A 25,019-nucleotide genomic window follows, 5' to 3' on the forward strand; every position below is an offset into this window, starting at 1 on the left:
ATCCCTTTGTAAACTACTTCTTGTTTTGAAGTACTAAAGCCATTGAGTGGCTGCTTTCCCGTGGACGTAGCCCACATTGGGTGAACCACGTATATCGTGTGTACTCTCTCTCTCTCTCTCTCTCTCTCTCTCTCTCTCTACTCTATAATCTCGTGTATATAAATCTGTCTCTCTCCATTAAGTAATCTACTCAATTATCTATTTAGCTACGTCTTATTTCCTAACAACAAGTAGGGCACTGCACCCATTGTGTTTGTATTTGTGTAGCCTCTAAGCTGGATACCAATAGACTGCTAGCAAACATTACAATCGATGTCTCATCTGGAGCTCGAGTACAATCGAAAGAGGCACTTCTTTGGATGAAAACTACACCACAAACAAAGCATATGCTTAAAGGTCTAAATATCGTTGCAACGTCTGAACTCCATTGGTAGACTATATCGACGATATCAATCCATGATTGTGAGCACGGTAGAAATCTGGCCTTCTTCCTGATTGAAGTGCGATATCTCGCTTTTGATCTGCTGAGGTGTATCCTACACTTTTGGTGATGGTCCATTCAAGGCTTAAGTAGGACTCAATCTGTATGATTCAATGCAATGAGAACCTTGTGATATTTACTTACTAGTCACGTCCAAGCAACGAACAATGCAAGCGTTTGAAACAACCATGTACCTGGTGTTGGATTGTGCTATTGTGGGCTTTTGAGCTGGGAAGAGGCAAGAGATAGCTGATTTTCCGAATGTCCCTTGCAAAGAATAAGTACGAAGCGTTAGAAAAGTAATAGCACAATGTTGAAGGTTCTGAGAGTTATCTCATTATTTGCATGCGTTCTTTCATTCTTATATTATAGAAAAAAAAGAAATCGTGCTGGTGTCCTTTCACGGGGGAGTTTTCACTGTAACATTTAATGGCCTAATAACTTGTGTGTAGCGGAATGAGCATGAACATAGTGGGCATTTCATTAGAATAGATTCCTAATGAGAATACAAGAGTGCTTGGGTGGAGAGAGAGCAACAAAAAGCATAACACTTAGTTAGATAGCATCGACAATACTTTCAAAAGAGAGAGAAATTAAGCTAATGACAATAGCTGAGGACCGGATTTGCATGGAGCCGGTCCCCCCTCCAAAAGGCTTTGTATTATGGTTTCTCCCATCAAGAGAGACATTGTACAATACAATTCTTTGTGTTCCTTCAAGACTAGCTAGTGCAATGAAGATGAAAGCTTCATGCACTGAGCAAACACAACTTGAATTATCCCCGTTCTCATACCCAAGACCTCACACACCTTCGAAGATGGTGAGAGCTAGCAGGGTATGAGAGTAGATTGAGAGGAAGAAGGAGTATCTTACGAGAAAGATGTACATCTCCTCACATAATCACTCATATTAGCATAGCTTAGCTTAGTAATTAGCTTGGTATAGGAGATGAGCATGCATTGAAGCTTGGCTCTTGGTTGGATTTGCATCCACATGCCAAGAGTGTGTTGATGTAGGCTTCTATCTCACAAGCTTGGAGTAGGTGATGAGCTCTCCATTAAAGCTTGGGAAGAGATAGTCTTCTCTTTCTTCACACATGAGATTGTGTGTGTGTGTGTGTGATAATGCCTTGCAAAAATCAGCCCCCTCTCTCTCTTGGGCGAGCCCCCTTGCTATTTGCTCTTGCTCCAGCCTCATTGGCCCTCCCCAAGTCAAGCCAATCACAATTAAGCAGCATAAGTGATAGCCTTTTGACATGTGTCCCCCTTTCCCCTTTTGTGAGAGCTTTAGGTAATTAAATAATTAAACTAAACTCTCATTGGACCCCTTTGCCTCCTGGACAATAGGAATCAGGCAAGCCATTGGGCTCCTGAATGCTCATTGGACCCCTTGGGAGACTGCCCAATAGTCTTCTAGGAGACTTAATTCTCATTGGTTTCTTTTATTAAATGTTTTTAAATTAATTAAACTAGATTTACTCTAGCTTAATTCTCATTGGTCCACTTCAAGGGTCATCCAATAGAAACTGGGCACACCTTGTGGGCATCTGGCCTAGGGAGCTGACATGTGTCCCTCATTCCCTTTGTGTAAAGGGAGCCTGTGTGTGTGTGTGTGTGTGTGTGTGGCTTTCTCTCTCATCCCCTAGAAGAAGGGCTCGCCCCCTCCCATGTAGGGTTATGTGTTGACTTTGGAGAGCACACAAAGCATCCAATTTCCCCCTAAGCTTTAGCCCTTTGGACACAACCTTTGAATTTTGGAACCTTAGCATTTTGGAAGTCTTAATGGGCTGAACCTTAGGGTCTTTTTAGCCCATTGTTGCACATGGCTCTTTTGCAGATGGCCCCCCCTTTGGATCCCTATTTTCCCTCCTTTGGATCCCTACTGTGGCCGGTCTGCTAGCTTAACCAATATTCTAGCCTTTTCTCCCCTGGCACTTCCCCACATTAAATGATCATTTTAATATGAGAAAATCATTTAGGAGAATTAGATATTGATTATTATGACATTACCTCTCTCTTGAAATCATAGTCGTCCTCGACTATGGTGTAGAGAAGGTAAAGCATAATCATGAGTCCTTTTCTTAGCGGGTAGAGGATCCCTATGTTACCCTACGACATCATTCCACAATGGATGAATAGTCCATTTGGCGCTTGAGAGCCTGAGGCTGCCGCAAGCATGTCTGCACATTAGTCCTATCAGTCTTCCATAGTAGAGTGACAAGCTCTACTTGGTGTTTGGGAGATGTCGTCTCCACAAACTTGATCTAAGCATGCATACTACTTCATTTTTGTGCACAATAAAGAAAAAGAGAGTCTTATAAGACAAAAACTTTGTTCATTTTTAACATTTTGTACATTTGCTTACTCTTGGGAAGCATTGTAAGCATTGACAAGGTTTAGGTTATCCTTTAATTGTATGCATTGCGTCCATCTAGCATCTTCAAAAGGATAATTCTTAAACTTAATAAGATATCGTCAGATAGTCTTACCGCCTCTTAGTACCTTGTCTTCATGTCTGAGAATGGACTCGAGCTACAGCACCTGCTCTTGGTCCTCGATCTCCGGTGGGTCTTCAATAGTTGGTTCTTGAGGTGGCTCTCCTTTGTAAGGCTTTAATAGGCTCACATGAAAAGCATTGTGTATGAGCCAATGATTGGGTAACTTGAGTTGATAGGCCATCTCATTGATTGGCCTAAGAATCTGAAAGGGACCATAGTACCTTTTTGCTAGTTTAGCATAGTACTTTTGGTGGCCCGTAGGATTCTTGCCCGTCGTGTGCCTTAATCGAGCCTTGGGAAACTTTAACAAGACCCAATCATTTTCTTTAAAGGCTTGGGCTCTTCTGTGCTTGTCAGCAGCAGCCTTTTGCCTTTGCTGTGAGATAGAGATAGCGTCCTTAATCTTTTGGAAAGATTCTTGTAGGTCTCGGCTATACTCATCTGCAGCAAAAATCTTCCCATGTATTTTAAGTAGCAAGGGACTTTTTGATCTTCCCTCAATTACCTCGAAAGGTGCTTTTCCCGTGAAAGTATGTACAGTGTTATTGTAAGCATACTCCACTAAGGGTAGGTACTTCTCCCATTGGGATCTTTGATCTACTTCCGTTACATAGGCTTTTAGTAGATCGAGAATGGTTAGGTTAGCTATTTCACTTTGGCCATCCGTTTGTGGATGATAGGCCGAAGAGAAGTTTAGCCTTGTCCCTAAATTCTCAAAGAGACCCTTCCAGAAATTACTGGTCATTCTAGGATCTCTATCCGACACTATGGACATTGGCAAGCCATGGTACTTGAAAATTTGTGAAATGAAGAGGGTTGCCATTTGATGGGCTTTGATAGTCTTCTTGACAGGTATAAAATGAGCTTGTTTACTGAACCTGTCTACTATCGTTCATATTCCCGTATTCCCATGGATAGACTTAGGAAATCCAAAGATAAAATCCATGGATATGCTCTCCCATGGTGAATTAGGGATTGGCAAGGGTTGAAGCAATCCAAGTTGCTTCCCTCTATCAAATTTTGTCTTTTGGCATACCACACATTTAGAAACATACTCTTGTATGTTCACTTTCATGGTAGGCCAATAGAAATATGTTTCAATTCCCTTTAAGGTAGACTGAATCCCTCTATGCCCCGCATAAGGTGGAGCATGAGATTCATACATTACTTTCTCATGTAGTGAGTTAGTAACGCATAGTCTATTGCCATAGAGAAGATAACCATCTTGTAAGGTAAATGGTTCTTCTTTCTTCCCTAATGCAAGGGCTGAAATCACATCTCTAAAATCGGGATCAATAGCATACTCATCTACCATTGAAGATAGATCATTGTGAGTTGCTATGGAAACCGCATTCACTCTCGACCGTCTTGAGAGTGCATCAGCTACTTGATTATGCTTGCCAGCAATGTGAGCAATATGAAAATGAAATTGCGAAAGGAAATTTTCCCACCTCATTTGTTTGTCGGAGAGCTTGGTCTGCGTCATGAAGTACTTAAGACTTTGGTGATCCGTTCGCAGAATGAAAGGAGTCCCCAATAAATAGTGCTTCCATGAGTCTAAGGCATGTAGAAATGCAAGGAGTTCCTTTTCATATATGCCTAGAGCTTGCTCAACAGGGTCGAGCCTTCGACTCTCATAGCCTATGGCATGCCCTTCTTGGAGTAAAACAGCTCCAAGGCAATCACCACAAGCATCACATTGGACCTCAAATGGTTTTGAGAGGTCCGGTAGTGTAAGCACAGGTTGAGAGATAAGCTTTTCTTTAAGCTATTCGAAAGCATTGTTCTCCTTAGCAGACCATGTATACCTAACACTTTTCTTTGTTAGGTCATGTAATGGTCCCGTAATTTGTGAGAATTTTTCTATGAAGCGTCTATAGTATGCACACATACCTATAAAGCTTCTTAGTTCGTGAAGATTCCTTGGTTTAGGCCATCCTTTTATTACCTCTAACTTGGATGGATCCATTTGGATGCCATCTTGAGAGATAATATGACCTAAATAATGAATCTCTTGCAAGAAAAATTCACTTTTCTTTCGATTAACATAAAGTTTATTCTCTCTTAAAACTTGAAATGTTACCTAGAGGTGTTGCTTGTGTTCCTCCAATGAATTAGAGTAGATGATAATATCATCAAAGAACACTCCAGTGAAGGTTCGATGAGGCTTGAACAGCTTCTCCATCAAGCGGTTGAATGTGGCTGGTGCATTGGTCAAGCCAAAAGGCATGACAATGTATTCGTAAAGACCAAATGTGGTGCGAAATGCGGTCTTTACAATGTCTTGATCAACTATCCTTATTTGATGATAGCCACTTTTTAGGTCAATCCTACTGAAGTAGGTCGATCCTTGTAGCTTATCAAATAGGTCTTCTACCCGTGGAACGGGAAACCTATTCTTGATAGTGATCCTATTTAGTGCTCTATAGTCGACACACATACGATATGTGCCGTCTTTCTTTTGCACTAATAGCACAGGTGAGCAAAATGGAGATGAGCTTGGCCTAACCATACCCTTCTCAACTAACTCATGCACTTGCCGCATAATCTCCTCTTGTTGAGCTTGAGAAACTCTATAAGGAGGTTTGTTAGGCGGTGAACTTCCTGGAAGAAGTTCGATTGCATGGTCATCATTACCTCGTTTAGGAGGTAGCTCACAAGGGATGTCATCAATAAAAACATCTTGAAACCCCTTGAGAAAATTGGATAACTCTAATTCCTTTTGGTTGCTTTTATTTTCTTTTGCTAAAGCATTAGGTTCATTTTGAGAGTCTTTAACAAAAATCATGTACACGGAAATAGAGCTCTTTATTGACTTGTTGAAAGTTGGTGTATGTACAATGGGAATAGTGTTACCCATTTCCTTAGCATCTATATACATGTCTTTTTCCCTGAACTTAAAGGAGATTCTCCTTTCAGGAAATTTAACATTGGCAGCCAGGCAGTCAAACCATGGTGCCCCTAGGATTACATCCTCATGCTTGAGAGGAGAGATAAAGAAGTCCTCTTTGTCCACATAGCCTTGGACATGAAACCTCAATTTCCCAATTAAGGGAGTGACTGAAGCTTCTTGCCCCTTGAAGGCACTGTCTGCGGATAGGACATCTCCCATCTCGTAGGATTGTATGCCTAGCTTGGTGGCTAACTCCATAGATATAAAATTGTGAGTAGAACCAGGGTCAAAGACAATAAAAGCATCATGTTCTCTTACCTTTCCCCAAGCATGGCATAGAGGAGATCCTTTGTGGTGAGTTTGGTGAGTCTCCTCCTCTTGGATTTCAACCAAGGAAGCTCTAGGAGGATCTTGGCGGTTGTTCTTTTGGGGACAAGCCCGGTACGCATGCCCTTGTTCACCGCACTTGAAACACCGGTTATCCTTACGATAACGCTCAAGCTCTTCAGGAGAGAGTTTATTCTTACCTTTGTAAACTCCCTTCTCTTTAGCTTTGTTGGAGTTGCCCTTAGGAGACTTTTGAACATTGTCCTTCCCCTTAGGCTCATTGGAACCCTTGTTTTTCGGGGGCTTATTATTTCTTTTAGCCCCCATTTGGAAATTGATTCTAGAGGCCACCATAGTGTGGTGTATTACCGCCGATATGGTACGTGGCCTTTGGGAGTTGACATACTCCGCCATTTCTTCGGTTAAGCCCGCACAAAATTGTTGCTTTTGCTCTCCAAAATCCAACTTTTTGAAGACAGTGGCTTTGAGTTGTAGGTCCCAAAACTTGTCTACATATTTGTGGATGGATTCATTGGGAGAGAGCTTTAATCTTCGCCATTCGGTGAGTACTTTGTCTTTGGCATCGGTGGCCAAAAACTGCTTCATAATGGAAGCTCTTAAAGCTTTCTATGTTCGTGGAGCTTCATCGTTGGCTCGTAGGCTAGACCACCATTGTCTGGCGGACTTTTGAAAGTGCATAGCTACATGGCGTAGCTTAGAGGACTCCGTGAAGCCCTCGTCTCCAAACGCCGCATCGAATTGCTAGATAAAGGCCAAGACTTTGTCCGTAGCACCAAAGGTGCAATCATAAGTAAGGAAAGAGATGCTCTTCCCTCCCTCTTTGAATTTCTTCAGCTTGGACGACCTCTTCCATGCGGCATAGGATTTCCTATGGCCTCTTCTTTTTGATGGTTCAAAGGTTGCACCATCACTTTCTTCAGAAGGTGAAGAATTTGAAGAAGGTGGAGAAGAGGGTGACCTCTTTCTCGCCTTTTTCTTGTCTTGATCTTTGTCGTCTTCACCATCACTTTCATAAGAGGAAGAGGATGAAGAAGATGGAGAAGAGGGTGTCCTCTTTCTCGCCTTTTCCTTCTCTTGCTTTTTATCATCCCTCTTTGAATTGTGGTGAGGAGAAGAGTACGATGGTCTTCTCCGCTTTGGTGGTGATGGAGAGCGTTTAGCCCACCGTCTTCGTGGAGCCATCTCCGCCGAGGTGGTGGGAGACTCGCTTCTTTCTCGTTCCTTCGGTGGAGGCTCTTGAGTTCTCCTTTGGGAAGGAGATGCATCATCAAGAAGTAAATTCTTGAGCCCTTCATATGGATTCTCTTCTTCTTCTCGAATCGAAGAGAGACCTCTTTTGGTAGTCTCACAAGGAGGCTTCCTAGGTGTTCTCTCGTCATGGTGATGAGCTTGGAGAATCTCGTGAGCACGGAGCTGCCGTTGCACTTCACTTTGGAGAGATGGATTGCCCATGGCTTGTTGAAGCCTAGAAACAAGATAGTTAACAAGCATTGAAGCATCATTAGTAGCTTGCTCATGAGCAAAATCAAAGTTATCAACATTAATTTCACTCTCTTTACTATTGTCAGCCATTCTAACAACTTTTAGGTGTAAACTTTTTAGGTGTACTTTGGCACTTCAAGCCTTAGTTGCTACTCCTCTTTACCCCTTTAGAAAAAGCACTCAAGCTACTGTACCCGCGGCTCGAATACCATTAATTGCAAGGAATAGAAGAGAGGGTCTTTCGACACCAAAACAGCACCGGCTCCTGTCAAGCTTCTAATAGCTCAATAGTGGTTAAAAGCCGTAGGCAAGCCCCGTAGGACTCCACTATTAAGACCATAGCTCTCGATGGTGATGCCCCGTTAACTACACAAAGGCAGGCGCACTGCAAGGCTGAAAAATCCCTATATTCTACTTACTCACAGGCAATTAATAATACCAACCATTTGTAGCTAGCTTGAGGACCTCCCTTCTTGAGCAAGAAAAGAGAAACCTTGAGCTCTGATACCAATGTAACATTTAATGGCCTAATAACTTGTGTGTAGCGGAAATGAGCATGAACATAGTGGGCATTTCATTAGAATAGATTCCTAATGAGAATACAAGAGTGCTTGGGTGGAGAGAGAGAAACAAAAAGCATAACACCTAGTTAGATAGCATCGACAATACTTTCAAAAGAGAGAGAAATTAAGCTAATGACAACAGCTGAGGACAGAATTTGCATGGAGCCGGTCCCCCCTCCAAAAGGCTTTGTATTATGGTTTCTCCCATCAAGAGAGACATTGTACAATACAATTCTTTGTGTTCCTTCAAGACTAGCTAGTGCAATGAAGATGAAAGCTTCATGCACTAAGCAAACACAACTTGAATTATCCCCATTCTCAGACCCAAGACCTCACACACCTTCGAAGATGGTGAGAGCTAGCAGGGTATGAGAGTAGATTGAGAGGAAGAAGGAGTATCTTACGAGAAAGATGTACATCTCCTCACATAATCACTCATATTAGCATAGCTTAGCTTAGTAATTAGCTTGGTAGAGGAGATGAGCATGCATTGAAGCTTGGCTCTTGGTTGGATTTGCATCCACATGCCAAGAGTGTGTTGATGTAGGCTTCTATCTCACAAGCTTGGAGTAGGTGATGAGCTCTCCATTAAAGCTTGGGAAGAGATAGTCTTCTCTTTCTTCACACATGAGATTGTGTGAGTGTGTGTGTGATAATGCCTTGCAAAAATCAGCCCCCTCTCTCTCTTGGGCGAGCCCCCTTGCTATTTGCTCTTGCTCCAGCCTCATTGGCCCTCCCCAAGTCAAGCCAATCACAATTAAGCAGCATAAGTGATAGCCTTTTGACATGTGTCCCCCTTTCCCCTTTTGTGAGAGCTTTAGGTAATTAAATAATTAAACTAAACTCTCATTGGACCCCTTTGCCTCCTGGACAATAGGAATCAGGCAAGCCATTGGGCTCCTGAATGCTCATTGGACCCCTTGGGAGACTGCCCAATAGTCTTCTAGGAGACTTAATTCTCATTGGTTTCTTTTATTAAATGTTTTTAAATTAATTAAACTAGATTTACTCTAGCTTAATTCTCATTGGTCCACTTCAAGGGTCATCCAATAGAAACTGGGCACACCTTGTGGGCATCTGGCCTAGGGAGCTGACATGTGTCCCTCATTCCCTTTGTGTAAAGGGAGCCTGTGTGTGTGTGTGTGTGTGTGTGGCTTTCTCTCTCATCCCCTAGAAGAAGGGCTCGCCCCCTCCCATGTAGGGTTATGTGTTGACTTTGGAGAGCACACAAAGCATCCAATTTCCCCCTAAGCTTTAGCCCTTTGGACACAACCTTTGAATTTTGGAACCTTAGCATTTTGGAAGTCTTAATGGGCTGAACCTTAGGGTCTTTTTAGCCCATTGTTGCACATGGATCTTTTGCAGATGGCCCCCCCTTTGGATCCCTATTTTCCCTCCTTTGGATCCCTACTGTGGCCGGTCTACTAGCTTAACCAATATTCTAGCCTTTTCTCCCCTGGCACTTCCCCACATTAAATGATCAGTTTAATATGAGAAAATCATTTAGGAGAATTAGATATTGATTATTATGACAACACAGTTCTCCGCAATTTTTATAATACGAGGGAACGTGCCATTCCCACGGCAACATACAATTTTTGGTGTGTTCTTTTTACTGTGTTCTCAGTGTTCAAGACTAGAATGTGGCACTTCTTACTCACCGCACGCTGGAATATGTCACTGTTGCAAATGTAGAGGAGATGTGGCCAAGCTTCTCTTGATCTGTTTGCAATGAAACACGAGAGTTAGGGTTGTCAGAGGTTTGAATGAGATGCATGAAGAACATTGGAATAAAAAGACGAATTACAATATTTAGTGAACTCCAAGAGGCAAATTTCCAGGAAGAAGCTCCTCAAGCAGTTTTTTTTTCTTTCTCAAGCGCACCACATTTGGCATACATATCGACCGAAGAACTGCCAAGCACAATATCTCCTCTCAATAGCCCTTGGCTGGAAATCTCATCACATTCCAAGCGATGACATGCAACGAACTGCTGCAAATTGTGACGCTCTGCTACAATGATGGGAGGATTTGCAGATCATGGAAAACTCTAATAACTCAAATGGGGAATGTCTCCGCGGTGGGGACTCTTTGATATGAAGCAACTCCCGGGCGGATTTGATGCACCTTTGAATCTATCTTGATGGGGAATTGCCGATGGCCACGGATGGTTGGAATGTGCACCTGATGCGAGAGGAATGAAGGACTCAAAATGCAGATCTTGGCGTTGCCGATGATGGACAGCAAATCGAGCAATCGATGTCGGTGAGGAAATGGCCGAGGAGAATTCCAACGGGCTAACGAAGCACCGGACCGCAACGGAATGATTGCGAAGGCAGTTACAAGCCGTTCCGTCGATGGGGAATGGGCTGAAAACTTAGATCACTGGCTGATCTGCTACAGGCTGAGAGAATAGGTTAATTCGAAGAAAAACACTAGGCTAATATGCTGTGATTGCCAAGCAGCAAGGCTTATCTGCAGTAGCCAGCACAATGCGAGCGAGCCGGTGAAAAAATGCTGGGTAGCTATTGATTGTAACGCCCCTTCTTTGTCTAAAAACGCTAGGAAAGCATCCCTTTTTTATACCAGTCGAAATCTGCTCCGAAAGTTGACCATGCAAAGATCCACATGGTCATACTCACGGAATTCCTCTGCTAATGTATCAGAGAAGGTAGCTTGACAAGTTGCTGTCCTTGCATTGAAGTGCAAAGCTAACACAATACCTGCCACTCTCTAACTCCATTGATGGGAGGATCTACAGAGCATGGAAAACTCTAATAACAACTCAAATGGGCCACCGATGGCTGGAATGCGCACCCGATGCGAGAGGAATGAAGGCCTCAAAATGCAGATCTTGGCATTGCCGATGATGGACAACAAATCGACAATCGATGTCGGTGAGGAAATGGCTGAGGAGAAGCCCAACGGGCTAACGAAGCACCAGACTGCAACGGGGAATGATTGCGAAGGCAGTTAGGAGTTGTTCCGTTGACGGGTAATGGGCTGAAAACTGAGATCACTAGCTGATCTGCTACAGGCTGAGAGAATAGGCTAATTCAAAGAAAAAACACTAGGCTTATCTGCAGTAGCCAGCACAACGCGAGCGAGCCAGTGAAAAAATGTTGGGTAGCTACTCATTCTAACGCCCCTTCTTTGTCTAAAAACGCTAGGAAAGCATCCCTTTTTTATACCGACCAAAATCTGCTCTGAAAGTCGACCATGCAAAGATCCACATGGTCATACTCATAGAATTCCTCTGCTGATGTATCAAAGAAGGTAGCTTGACAAGTTGTTGTCCTTGCATTAAAGTGCAAAGCTAACACAATACCTGCCACTTCTCTAACTCCATTGATGGGAGGATCTACAGAGCATGGAAAACTCTAATAACAACTCAAATGGGGAATGTCCCTGCGGCAACTCTTAGATATGAAGCACCTTCCGGATAGATTTGATGCAGCTTTGAATCCTTCTCAATGGGGGATTGTTGATGGATACCAACGGCTGGAATGCGCACCCGATGTGAGAGGCTAGGAATGATGGACTAAAAATACAGATCTTGGCGTAAGGCCACGTGCCTTCCACGCGAAAGCATGGGTGAATGCATTTGGAGAAAGTCCTTGCATATTTGTCTGCATGAGGACTCCAAGATAGTTCTTCTAGTGAGAAACCCTCACTTTGCAGCTCCTGGAAACAGTCCAGAGCTTCCTTGCCACGTCCATGCTGGCAGTACTATGCAATCAACGTGTTCCAATAGAGGACATCTCGAAGAGAATGCCCGCATGGTCTGTTTGTGCTTTTGTGAGGGTACGAACATAGAGAGATTCTTTACTGTCAAGATAGCCTTTAAGACCAAAGCATAGGTGATTTCATCCGGAGAGATGCCCTCACCTTGCATCTGCTGAAAACAGCGTAGAGATTCCTGGCCCTTCTGCTGTTCCGTATATTTCGGGATCAGTGCGCTCCAAGAGTCGACATTCTGCACAGTATGACTCTAATCAAATGGTCAATTCTAGGCTCTGACAATTGCCCTCTGGGGGGGGGCTCCTCCTGGGAATGGAGCTGGCTAAAATCTGACTGAGACTAAGGTTCCTCTTGGCTACTGCCGAAAGGGGTCCTTGGATGCTCCTTTCGTGTAAGATCTGCAGCAAGCATCAGTGTGGATGATCTAAAACACAGAGAGTGACAGCAATAAAGATGCAAGGGTGTCAGGTGATTTGGCTGCTTTTTGGGTGCGATCACTTGCACTAACTGCTACCTTTATTGGCAATAGTCTTCCTCTAATTGCTCCACCCTTATGCCTACCCTATACCTCCTCATATGTGACTTGCAGGCCCTGCCAACGGCTCATCAGACCATGGCTTGCACTCGTGGCAATATTCTCCAATGCCTTTCCCTCGACATTGAGCTGTCTGTCACTAATCCCCTCACACTCTCTGCTAAAAGCGCAAGCAGCTAGCACTGAAGACCCTGGCTTAATTACTTCAAGATAACATCCATCATAAGCTTAGCGCCAGCTTTTTGTGTATCCTTCGCTTCAACCGATAGCATCAACAAACGAATGTGCTGAACGGGCCACCAAAGGCAATGAGTTTTGGTGATTCGACTACAAATTAGACCAACTGATCATCAATTGAAATCTGATATCTTCTGCTTCAGTAGCACTAGTGGAACATACCTCTGCCATGGGTTGATCGTACGAAATATCTGAGCTTTGGGAGTGCTCATCACGTTGGCAAGCATCCGAAGTACTCTCCAACTTGATGATCTGCGAAATATTACTAAGGTTTGAAAGATCTTCGATACTCTTTCTAGTTATGTCCGACTTGTTGCTATGCGGGCATACTGCTTTTTTATTTTATTCACTTGGTAGCTTTTAACGGTGTAGTTTTTTTTAAAGCTTTTCATCGCTGGTTTTTTTTTTTTTTAAAAGGAGCCACGTGGGTTAAGGAGAGGCCAGGGATTTGAAATTGCCTCCTATGCTAACGAAGTAAAAAATTGGCTCGTGTGATTAGCAATTACCCAATGCTGAGATAGACTTACCATTTTCCTTTTCATGGCAGGCGTTTAGAGATCTACGTACACGGTGACAATGGTGCAGAGGCAGCCCTCTTCCACTTCCACCTCCCCTCTCCTGGGCGCCTCTCTAGCCTTCAATCTGGCTGTGCTTGCATGGTGGGCAAGCAGGGTATACTTTAATGTGGGGCCAGCAGTATCTGAGACCTCTATTCACAGCAAAGACTCATGGACAAGGACTGCATCTGTCGAAGCAGAGTTTGCGGAGTCTTTCAATTGTTCTGGCCGTGGTGTTGTGTATGCAGAGATGTTCTTCCAAGGCGCACATGATGCTGTGTCCTGCATTTGCGAGGACTGCTTTACTGGCTCTCACTGCGAGCATGTTGTTCCTAACTGCCAAGCTATTGTGCACAGGTCTGAGCTCTTCAACATGTTCTCGCTTTTAACTACGTTTGATGGTACCTTCACATAGTTCTTGCTAAAATCATTTTTCTTAAGAGAAAAAAACAAGGGCACACTTCCAGTCTCAAGGTCAAAATTTGAAGCGTTTGCCAATATTTAGACTAAAATTTTTCCGGTTTTCTTCTACACAAGGTTGGATTTTCGGTAATGTTAGCCGGTTAAAATACACTAAACCCCAGCTTTTTGAGAACATTGGTTCTCATAAACAACAGGGGCTTGTTTTCTCTATAGGGGGTATTTAATGTCAATGAAGGACCTGGTACTGATGGCAGAGCCTAAGTACAAGATTGTGGCGAAGAAGGTAAAAGCTGTGGCCTTACCTTTACCTTTAGATTGCAAGGAGAAGCTAGAACAAGCTTCTTTTCAGCAAAATCTTATGATATGGTGACCAGGCACATGTACATCATAGTTGGGCTGCGTGTCATTATTGATAATCAACAAAAGCCCTTTTACTTGGTTGATCAGCCCTACAAGAGGATGAGTCACTTGGCAAGATCACAATTACATGTGGAATCATATATTTCTTTGGAAAGGAATGCATAGGAACCTTAAGTGGTACTCATGCTACTCTCCTTCGACTTCTCATTTTTAGTGCTCTAACAAGATCATTGAAATGTCTAGTGGGATTGGTGATTTCGGACTCCTTCAGCTCCTTATGTTAGGTGCAGCGGAATGAATGTTTGCGCTTTGCTCAAGATGAGTGCTCCGAACTGTGCTCAAGGTTCCTTTCGTTCTTATGGAAGGTAGAGCCTTCCGTTCTTAATGAGAGAATGCTATGATCACAAACAAAGTGAATGGACACTGTGCGTGCAAGTTTATGAGAGTGAGAGATAGAGAGAGAAGAGAGATACGACACTAGAGACATTGTAAAACCCTCCTCCGAAGGCCCCACTCTCGCCGACGAGAGTGGTCTACTTATGATTGCACAATCTGGTACAAACGGTATGCATGAGATTGATGCAAGTTTAGGCTATGTCGACGATGACGACGGTGATGACGAAGTCGACCTAAGGGCTGAAATCTGCAATCTTTTTATTGTTGTCCAAAACGCTATGGGCTGAAATCTGCGACTGAGCCAAAAACGTTGATTTTGGGGGCTGTTTCTATGGTTCTTTGACGCTGAAAATCTGCAGGTTTAGGGCTGAAAACCGAGGTCTCTTTAGGCTGAAAATTGATGGTCTTTTTGGGCTGAATGTGCTACTTCTTTAGGGCTGAATCTTGATGGTCTTTATTGATGAAAAACGCTAAATGCTGAATCTGCAAAGGGGCTGAAATTGGGACCAAAAAATGCTAGAGGTTGAAGTTCCCAAAAATGCTAGGTTGAGGTTTTCTGCTGGTGAGGATGCTGATGCAAAAACGTTATCTGCTAGGATCTTCTGGTGATGGTGTGCTGGTGCAAAAACGCCAGGCAATGGCTTGTCAAAAACGATAGGGGAGGTTCTGTTTCTTCTTGCTTGGTGGGGGAAACTGCCAAGGTCTTGATGAGAAGTTGCCTGTTGAGCTTGGCTCTTGTTGTCTCTTCTGCCAAATAGTGCTAGCTCTAGTTTGCTTATATACAAACTTAGCAAAATTGCCCTATCTACTTTCCAACAAAAGTCACTTAAAAATAATAAGTGAAAAATGTCAAAAATAGAGGAAATATGCTAAAATCGCTGGAAAATTCCCCTGACTGATTCTGATGGATTTTGATGGGAATGCTTATGATCATGCTACGTACAACCAGAGGATATGCATCTACACTAAGTGATTGGGCATGCACGGTCTACGAATAGACTCACAAAAGTGCGAGATCACTTCTAAATCTAGATTGACTGGACTGACTGAACCCTGATCATGCTGTAGCTTGTCCACGGACACATAGGGTTGGATGTGTCACGTGACATCCCCTCCTTTTCAAATTCAGGTACTGGTACCGAACTCTAAGGCGTCGAGGGAGATCGCCAATAGCATCCGAAATCCTGGGAGGGACTCTTCGCCGGCCCACTCTAATGTGTGGGTCGTGCGGTACTTGAACTTCTTAAAGGTCTGCAACGCTTGCTTCTTTGGGTCGCGTCGAAAGCGACACAAAGTCTTCTGTAGCTCCTTCAATGCTTCAGCTTTGTCTAGAGTCCTTCAAGAATCTCCATTGCTGAAAATTCCTGAAACCACTTCCAACACAAAAACATGAACATGCCTATTCCATGTAAAGTGAGTGGAAAAAATCTTGTCTTCCTGAAAGACTGTGCATGCAATGTAGATGAACAAAGAGACGGAGTGTTAAGCCGTTCACCACACACACGCAAACAATGAGATCGAATTTTGTCGTGCTGATCTAAAACAAGCAACTGTGGCAAAACACAATGGAAATGCGCATGCTTGGTGCTCGTACTTTCATGTGCTCTTTCTACAACTGTGTCGTGCCAAGGAAGAGACATGGAATGTGACTTCCTTGAATGCATACTTTTCAGCTTTTCATGAACAATTCGCTTACATTCGTGCTCATTCACGAGTGAAACGTGCTCAACGAACAATATGTCATGCCTAGGAAAAGGGGTCACATAAAGACGCTGACTAAAATACAGGAAACGATCACGAATGAAACACTCGTACAATGCGTGCGTACTAATCATGCGAACACAATACTTCCTGTGAGGGTTCTTTGGACCTAAGCTCGAGAGCCAAGATCGCTTCTTCTTGAATGATCGAATCGTCCTGTGGGGGTTCTTTGGACCTCGACTCGAAAGCCAAGATCGATTTTTCGTGATTGATCAAATCTACAACGAGGTTAGCTTCGCTAGAAAAAGCATCCACTAACACATCATCCTTGTGAACAATCACATCATCTTCATGCAACTCATCATGCTTGTGAGAAATCACATCTTGATCATGCAAATCATCATGCTCGTGAGAAATCACATCTTGATCATGCAAATCATCATGCTTGTCTTTATCATCCAAACCATTGTCAATCAAATCATCATCATGCAAATCATTGTCATTCAAATCATCATGCTGCTCACAATCATGCAAATCCTGTGTGTCATGCTTTGGAGAAGAAGAGACTGAGAGAGTCTCCGTCTTCTGAATCTCTTGCATATGTGCCGGCACTAGAGAAAAGAGTCTTGTATGTGTCGCTCGCGTTGTTCTTGTCTTGCCTTTCTTTCTGCTTTGTCTTCTGCGTGCCTGTGATCCATTTCTGCTTTTATTTCTGCGTGTCTGCGATTCATTTCTGCTATTCTTTCTGCATTTCTTGCTTCGCGTTCTAAGTTCCTTTTCATAAACATCAGCTCCAAAGCATCCATAGGAGTTAGTGCAATCCTTGATATAGATGGGCAAGGGGGAGGGTCGGAAAAACCTCCTGGTGAGGAAAATTCTTCTTCGCCTCTCTCATGCTCATCACCTCTAAGCGAAGTATCCATTCCGCTTCGAGTGATGACCATTCTGAAGTCGTTTTTCTTGTGGTCTTGGGTTCTTAAGTTCACGAGGAACTTGGGTTCTTGAGGTTCTTGAGGGTCTTGAGGTTTTCTTTCGCTTGCAAATCGCGTTTGAGAAGGATCTTCTCTTCATCCGAGTTCTACTCCTTTCCGTGAGCGCACCCCTTGGCGGCCTTGCGCTCACACCAAGGTTGCTTTTCTTACCTCATGTCGATTGGCCGGCCGTTAAGTGCACGGTCCGCTCTCAATGAGTGAAAAGAGACACAAGGGGAGGCTGGACAAGCCCTTCTTTCTTGGGATTCCTGTCACTCTTCAAAAACACGATCAGGAACCGACACGCCCAAGCGAACTTGGGTTCGTGCGACCGCAACAAGCAAAAAAAAATCTTGTGATTTTTGTGGTTCTTTCCTTGAGTGATACAGAACACTGCCAAAGCTCTGATACCAATGTTAGGTGCAATGGAATGAATGTTTGCGCTTTGCTCAAGATGAGTGCTCCGAACTGTGCTCAAGGTTCCTTTTGTTCTTATGGAAGGTAGAGCCTTCCGTTCTTAATGAGAGAATGCTATGATCACAAACAAAGTGAATGGACACTGTGCGTGCAAGTTTATGAGACTGAAAGATGGAGAGAGAAGAGAGAGATGGCACCAGAGACGTAAAACCCTCCTCCGAAGGCCCCACTCTCGTCGGGGAGAGTGGTCTACTTATGATTGCACAATCTGGTACAAACGGTATGCATGAGACTGATGCAAGTCTAGGCTATGTCGACGATGACGACGGTGATGATGAAGTCGACCTAAGGGTTGAAATCTGCAATCTTCCTACTGTTGTCCAAAACGCTATGGGCTGAAATCTGCGACTCAGTCAAAAACGTTGATTTTGGGGGTTGTTTCTGTGGTTCTTTGACGCTGAAAATCTGCAGGTTTAGGGCTAAAAACTGAGGTCTCTTTAGGCTGAAAACTGATGGTCTTTCCGGGTTGAATCTGCTACTTCTTTAGGGCTGAATCTTGATGGTCTTTATTGATGAAAAACGCTGAATGCTGAATTTGCAAAGGGGCTGAAATTGGGACCAAAAACGCTAGAGGCTGAAGTTCCCAAAAACACTAGGCTGAGGTTTTCTGTTGGCAAGGATGCTAATGCAAAAACTCTATTTGTTGTGATCTTTTGGCGATGGTGTGTTGGTGCAAAAACGCCAGGCAATGGCTTGTCAAAAACACTAGGGGAGGTTCTGTTTCTTCTTGCTTGGTGGGGGAAACCGCCAAGGTCTTGATGAGAAGTTGCCTGTTGAGCTTGGCACCTGTTGTCTCTTCTGCCAAATAGTGCTAGCTCTAGTTTGCTTATATACAAACTTAGCAAAATTGCCCTACCTACTTTCCAACAAAAGTCACTTAAAAATAATAAGTGAAAAATGTCAAAAATAGGGAAAATATGCTAAAATCATTGGAAAATTCCCCTGACTGATTCTGATGGATTTTGATGGGAATGCTTATGATCATGCTGCGTGCAACCAGAGGATATGCATCTACACTAAGTGACTGGGCATGCATGGTCTACGAATAGACTCACAAAAGTGCCATATCACTTCTAAATCTAGATTGACTGGACTGACTGAGCCCTGATCATGCTGTAGCTGGTCCACGGACACATAGGGTTGGATGTGTCACGTGACACCTTATTAGTGGAACCAATTTGTTGGAACCAATTAGAACCATTAAGAAGTGTCCTATCATAACCCTAAAGCGAAAAAACCCTCACTCTAAACGGGATTTGAGCAAAAGCTCTAGATATGACTCTCCAACCCTATATAAAAACGAAATAAAAAGAGAAAAAAACCAATGAAAAAGAAAAAAATTTAAAATGTGGAAACTCGAAATCTCATGGAAATGACACAAGCAAAACATGCAAAACAAGGAAGAGCAGATGAGAGCATCACTTGTGGGAACCAGTCTTCTATTGTAGAATGACAAGAAGACGCTCAATAAAAAATGGTCATGCAAGGAGAGCTCCAAGGGAGAGGGTGAAACCGCAAGCAAAATCAAGAGAGAGGCCATCCCTCCAACTCATAAAACAAAAATGACGCAAAAAATAAAACAAGCAAGAAACTCAAAGAAAATCAAGAACAACAATCATCAGAACTCTAAAGCATATTGAGATAGCATGTACAAAACATGCCAACATCATCATGTAGAAAGATCGATGGAAAATGAACACAACTATTTCAACCTTACTCCTTTCTCCATGCTTGCTTTAAAAAAGAAAGTTGAAATTAGAAAGAATGTAGTTTTGCATACGAAAACTATAACTAGTAAAATTTATGAGTTCGAATTATTTTTCCTATCAGCTAAAAAGATCAAGATTCCTTTAGTCTAATAGGAGAACGTTCGAGACAAGTATGCAGCTTTGATGCTTGAGACAACAAGGAATATAGCCATTTTTACATTTTTGATACATACAACTAAAGGCAAGACTATCCGTGAATTCTAAAGAGCTCGTTAATTGTGCCTCATGGTGAATACCGAGTGATTGGAATGGGAACTAGTGAGCTTGAAAAGGAGGTCTCATAAAAGAAGACCAAGAAGAATGGTACTTTGACAAAGGTTTTGAACAGCCGATAAAAAGAATTGACGAAGATTGTTAGAGTTTCACCTCTTGTCCGGTGGTGGTTCTGGGTTCACATAGTCACACGGAAGGGGATTGAGGGCTCAAGGACGACATCATTGCCATTCCTTGCAGCGTTGCATAGAAACGCGTTTCTTTCATATGAAATGCGTTTTTTATACCTTAACCCTACTTTACTTGAAAGGGGTTTCTATCGTGGAAATTTGTGCCCACTCGTTTTGTGCGTTTTCAAGAGTCACATCGTTCTTATTTTGAGGATTTGAAAGCTCATTGGGTGATAGCTTAGATATCTTTTTTTCTATGTTGTATCATATCAGTATTTCAAAAGATTATAGTTTGTGATTTGCTCTAGCTTTGAAGTTGTGTGTGCTTGAATCTTGAAATCTTACTAGACTGGTAGTAGTTGCCAATGAGATGCATCACGTGACGTGTTCTTTGACTTTTTTTGCCATTAGGGCCAAAAACGACTCAAAAAGGGCTGTTTGTTAATCTAAGGATTAAGGAATAGTCCAATAGTTATTCGACACGTATACAAAAGTATGGCGCTCTTGACTCCTCTATTGTGGGTTTTGGTGGTCCTATTTTGACGGAGAACCGCTAAATGTCTTGATCACAAGGCTGAAACTGCTATATTTAGGTGCTTTCGGCGAGAGAGCTCATTAAATTTGCGGCTCAAAGCAATGAAGTCTCGTCTTTTATTCTATTTTATATTTCACAAAAGCATTGTCAAAAGATACGAAATCTATGTCAGAAGGCTCTCAAAACAAGAGCATTAATGACAAATCACCTACTTTTTTCAAACGTATACCTTTCTCGCTCTCTAGTTTGTGAGAGGTTTTAGTTTCTCTAGTTTTCGTCTATACTTTCTTTCTTCTCTAATCTCTGAGTTTCCATGGCGTCTTTTGCACGTCGCCCTTCACATAACATAACTTCTTGTGACTTTCATAACGTTAGAGAGGATGGTCTTTGGAAGTCCATATCTTTTCGTGTGAATGATTGGGTAACAATGCTTCCTTCATGCAAAGGTGTACACAGAGTGAAGAGAACTAAACGCGATAAAGTAAAAAACCATTGGAAAGGTCGTGTTCTTGCTTTCAAAGTGACCGACAATGGCTGGCTAGCTAAGGTTCAACATGTGTACATGGCCAAGGATATGGTGTTAGACTGGGAAGAATATCCCACACTGCATTCTTACTGTAAGTACAAAAAAAACTATTTGATACAGTGAATTTTTTTCATTATCCCATTGTTTTTCTCATTTTTTGATTCCATTCCAGATATATTTCCTTCAACAGCTGTGGAATGGCAGCCTGTGGAGAGTCTGAGTGGGACGTTCAAAGCAATGCATAAAGGGATTGCAGATGCTATGTATGCTGACAAGCCACCTTCCTTTTACAAAACAATGGATTTGTTTGTCTATTTTGCAGAATACAAAGTTCCATCACGAGAAGGTGCATATGGAGAACTACATCAGTTACCCGTTCCCACCATAAGTTCACTTGATTGGGAAGCTCCTGATGCATGTACTATATCAAGCTTCAAATCCAAGATCAAAGAAGACATCCTTAAAGCTATGTCTCCGGGCAGGATATCAAGAAGGATTAAAGTTCAATGGTTCTTGCCTATACATGTCTTTGTGGCATGTTTCAAAACAATGGATTTGCAGAGGACAAAGACGATGTGGCTTAATAGAAGACTTTCTATGACTGAACTTGATAATGTTCTTGGAGACGGATGGAGCACCAAAGAAACTTTCCATATTGGTGACAATATTAGTTGTAGAGTAAGCCCAAATTCTATGTCTATCTCATATCAACTATGTCGTCAATCATTAGTTCTGGGCTACGACTATAGGAGATGGAGAAGCAAATTAGGTAGCTGGGTTCCTCTCGACTCTGAGGAAAATTGTCCAGAGTTTGAACTAAAGGTCACAGTACATCCACACACCGAGTATAGAAGCCTGATAGTAACAACAAATTGGAGACTAAATGATGTTAGAGAATCTCTTGAGTTTCTTGATGAAACATCTCTCGAGTATAGATTCAAAGTGGATGAAATTGTGGTGAGCACAAGGATGGAGAATTCAACCTCTTGCATCACATGCCTTCCCCTAAAAAGAGTTGTATTTGAGCCACTTGCAAGGACTTGAAAAAACAAGTTCAATATTGTAATCATTTTGCAAATATATTTATCTTTTCTCTACTTATGTTGTTTTAAACTTACATGACATCATGCTACACATTTAAGAATCGACAGTTGCATTAAGTATTTGAAGTACAAAATTATGAATCACCAAAGGGTATATATATATGTTCATATGGACAAAATGAACAAAAGTGTACATAGCTTTTGTGGACTATTCAATCATGAAATTCCACTTTTCTTTTTGCTTGAGAGGATTCTGCATCCTCAGAGACCCTTTTCCTTTTGTGTTCAGAAGGGGGTGAAAGTTCAGGAGTTGGTGGTGGTGGTGACTTGGCAGGGGTTGGTGCTTTGGGCTCCTTAGGATTGTCTGTCTTGGGTGATTTGGCAGCTTTCTTTGACAACATAAATGGTAGCTTGAAAGGTGAGCTAGGTGTCTCCCCCTTATTGTTCTTAAGTGTACGACGTTTTTGAACCTTGAATTTCAATGGTGAGCGGAATGGATGGCCCTTTGTATCTGCTCTTTTTTTTGCAGGGCTCTTAGTGGGACTCTTTCCCTTGGCAGTCTTCTTAGTGGGACTCTTCCCCTTGGCAGGGATCTTCTTTTTGGTAGGACTCTTCCCCTTGGCAGGGATCTTCTTCTTGGGACTCTTCCCCTTGGTAGGACTCTTCACCTTGGTAGGACTCTTCTTATGATCCTTTTTCTTTGTATGGATCTTTGTAGGACTTTTCTTCTTTTGATCCATTTTTTTTGCATCCAAACTTTTGGTGGCTCTACCTTTCTTTGGTGGCAAAGGAGAATTTGGATCATTTGGATTTATTGAGGTTTCCAAAACCATAGAAACAGCCTTCTCTCTCACCCACGTGACCCAAGACTCTGGATAGTCATGCAACTGAAAAAAATAGAAAAAGGAACTAAAGGACATGACATACATACATAAAACATTAAAATAAATATATGAACCACGCTTACAGTGAGTGTAGTCATCCGGCACCTTGACTCAAGATATCTCCATGCATTTGCAAGCACCCTCCATCCACAAGATGTTGAGTCTGTCTGTAAAGACACTTTTTGATTGTAGTGTAATCCTTGTTTGTGGTACTCAGGTGACCAACAATAAGTTTGGCAGCATTGTAAGAAGACATTGAATCAAAAAGCTACTAATAGAAAACAATGGGCCATCATCAAGCATAGATTATGCTTCATACTTATAGTTTACTTTTCCCATGGATACTTGACAATGAATTCATAAATATAATATCTTTCTTCAAAAGATTGAAGATAATAAGACTCCAATGTCCTCTACAAAATAAAAAACAAATTAGCTAAGAATACCACAAAATGTTAAAAATAACATGTAAGGAGTTACGAATTACCCTTCAACATAGGGGTATAATATGTAATTGCAGGTCAGCATGTTAAAATCATCAAAAAAACTTGAAAGGGTTCCTTGCTTATTGAAAAGGCACTGTGTCACTAGAGGGTCAAGTATGGCAATTTGCATAGCTAGAGCCTCTGAAAGATCCCTCATAAGACACCTGGAAAAGGAAACACAAGCCACAATGAGCCCCTTGTGCCTGTCTGTCATGCACATGCACATTATAATAATTAGCAAAGCAACACACCTGAGAGAGATATAGAGCACTGTGTCACCAAGCTCAATGTTGGGATTTACAAGCATACTTGTGTCTTGAGGTAATATGTCCAAATATGCCTTAGTATCTCCAAACAAGGAGACATCCACCACCATTTGGCCCGTGACTTTTTCATAAAGAAGAGAGTTGGATGCTCTTAAAATTTCAGCTTGCTCTTTAAGGATAGCATCCTCGGATATCATGTCTTGCTCCCTCTCAACTTCCTTTCCTGCTTTAATATCCTGGGACTTTCTTGTCTCGTACTCATGTGTAACATCCTCAATGACAACCCCAGAATCTTTTTGCTGCCTGGAAGGAGGGATGTTTAAAATTTGGAAGGCTCTAAGATCCTCACTAGGAATGAGCTCAAGAGCCTTATCAAACTTGTACCTTAGCCTTGACACAAGCACAAAATCTTTGCTCATAAGTGTGACCCTGTGAGCAAATGCAGCTGCAATGTAGCTATCATTCATAAAGTCTATGAGAAAATCTTTAGCAGCTTCCTTAAGGCACATCACAGCTTGAGACTGCCATCTTACCGAGACAAAAGTTTTGATATTCATCATGCTTACAAGTCTATCAGATATCTCTTTCACAACCCTCATGAAAGAGAGCTTTGGAATTAGTAGACAAGTAGACTTTTGTGCTTTTCTTATTTCTCTTCGGGACTTCACCTGATAATTCAATCTTTTTCTGGCATTGGGCCTCTGACGAGGTAGTGGAGGGGGTGCTTTCTCTGCATCTTTCTCAACATCACCTATTTCTGGATCAGTTGGGGCTTGGTAGACCTTCCTTGCAGTTTGCTTAGTCCTAGCCATCTGGGTAAAAGAGCACACCACGCGACAGAGGGGTAGGCCACAACCTTCAAGATGTTTCTATCGCGCCGTGTGTGAGGAGAAGGGTAACACGACGCGATAGAAGGGTGACCCAAGTTGTGGAATAGGTCCGTATCGCGTCGTATGTGACCACCGGAACATGCAAAAAGAATCTCACAAAACTCCCTGTACGACACAATAGAGGGCGCAACCACACCTTAGAACATAGCAGTATCGCGCCGTATGCGAGGTGAAATCTTAAAGCCGAGAAAATCCTCCGCACGACACGATGAGAGCCCCATCTAACAGTTGCAACATACGCTTATCGCGTCGTATGGGAAGCCATGAGTATTTCGAGAAAGAGACTTCCACAATGCGGTAGAAGGCACACAAACGCCTTAGGACATGGTATAGAGCCTGAGGGTATACGAGGTCAAATCTTTATGCCGAGTCGATCCCCCGCACGACGCGATGAGAGGTTCACTGAGACTCTGGAACTTGCGCCTATCGCGTCATAAGGGACGCTTAGAGTACAGGAAGCGGTAGAAAGTAGAAGGTGCGCCCACATGCCCAATAGTTCCGGTCGCGTCGTTGAGAAGAAACTTAGCTTGGCTTAGTGGACGGATGACTCGAAGTACGGGTAGTTGAGGACGACAC

The 25,019-nt window shown here is 42.6% G+C and overlaps 2 protein-coding genes across 2 annotated transcripts in view; both read left to right on the top strand.

The window, feature by feature from the left end:
- Positions 1–13,272: 13,272 nt before the first annotated feature.
- Positions 13,273–25,019, top strand: part of LOC147435867 (tryptophan aminotransferase-related protein 3-like) — a 76,937-nt gene continuing 65,190 nt past the window's right edge. Inside the window, exon 1 of the mRNA XM_086488786.1 lies at positions 13,273–13,691. Within this exon, the coding sequence (XP_086344912.1) occupies positions 13,354–13,691 (338 nt within the window). The 5' untranslated portion in view covers positions 13,273–13,353. The remainder of the gene's footprint in view (positions 13,692–25,019) is intronic.
- LOC147435868 (uncharacterized) lies at positions 19,868–21,919 on the top strand. Its single transcript, XM_086488816.1, has 2 exons — positions 19,868–20,966; positions 21,048–21,919. Exons 1-2 carry the CDS (start codon positions 20,663–20,665, stop codon positions 21,917–21,919), a joined length of 1,176 nt encoding a protein of 391 aa, XP_086344942.1. The 5' UTR covers positions 19,868–20,662.

This window comes from Adiantum capillus-veneris, chromosome 18, assembly GCF_014529385.1.
Source record: "Adiantum capillus-veneris isolate H3 chromosome 18, ASM1452938v2, whole genome shotgun sequence".
Classification (NCBI taxonomy): Eukaryota; Viridiplantae; Streptophyta; class Polypodiopsida; order Polypodiales; family Pteridaceae; genus Adiantum; species Adiantum capillus-veneris.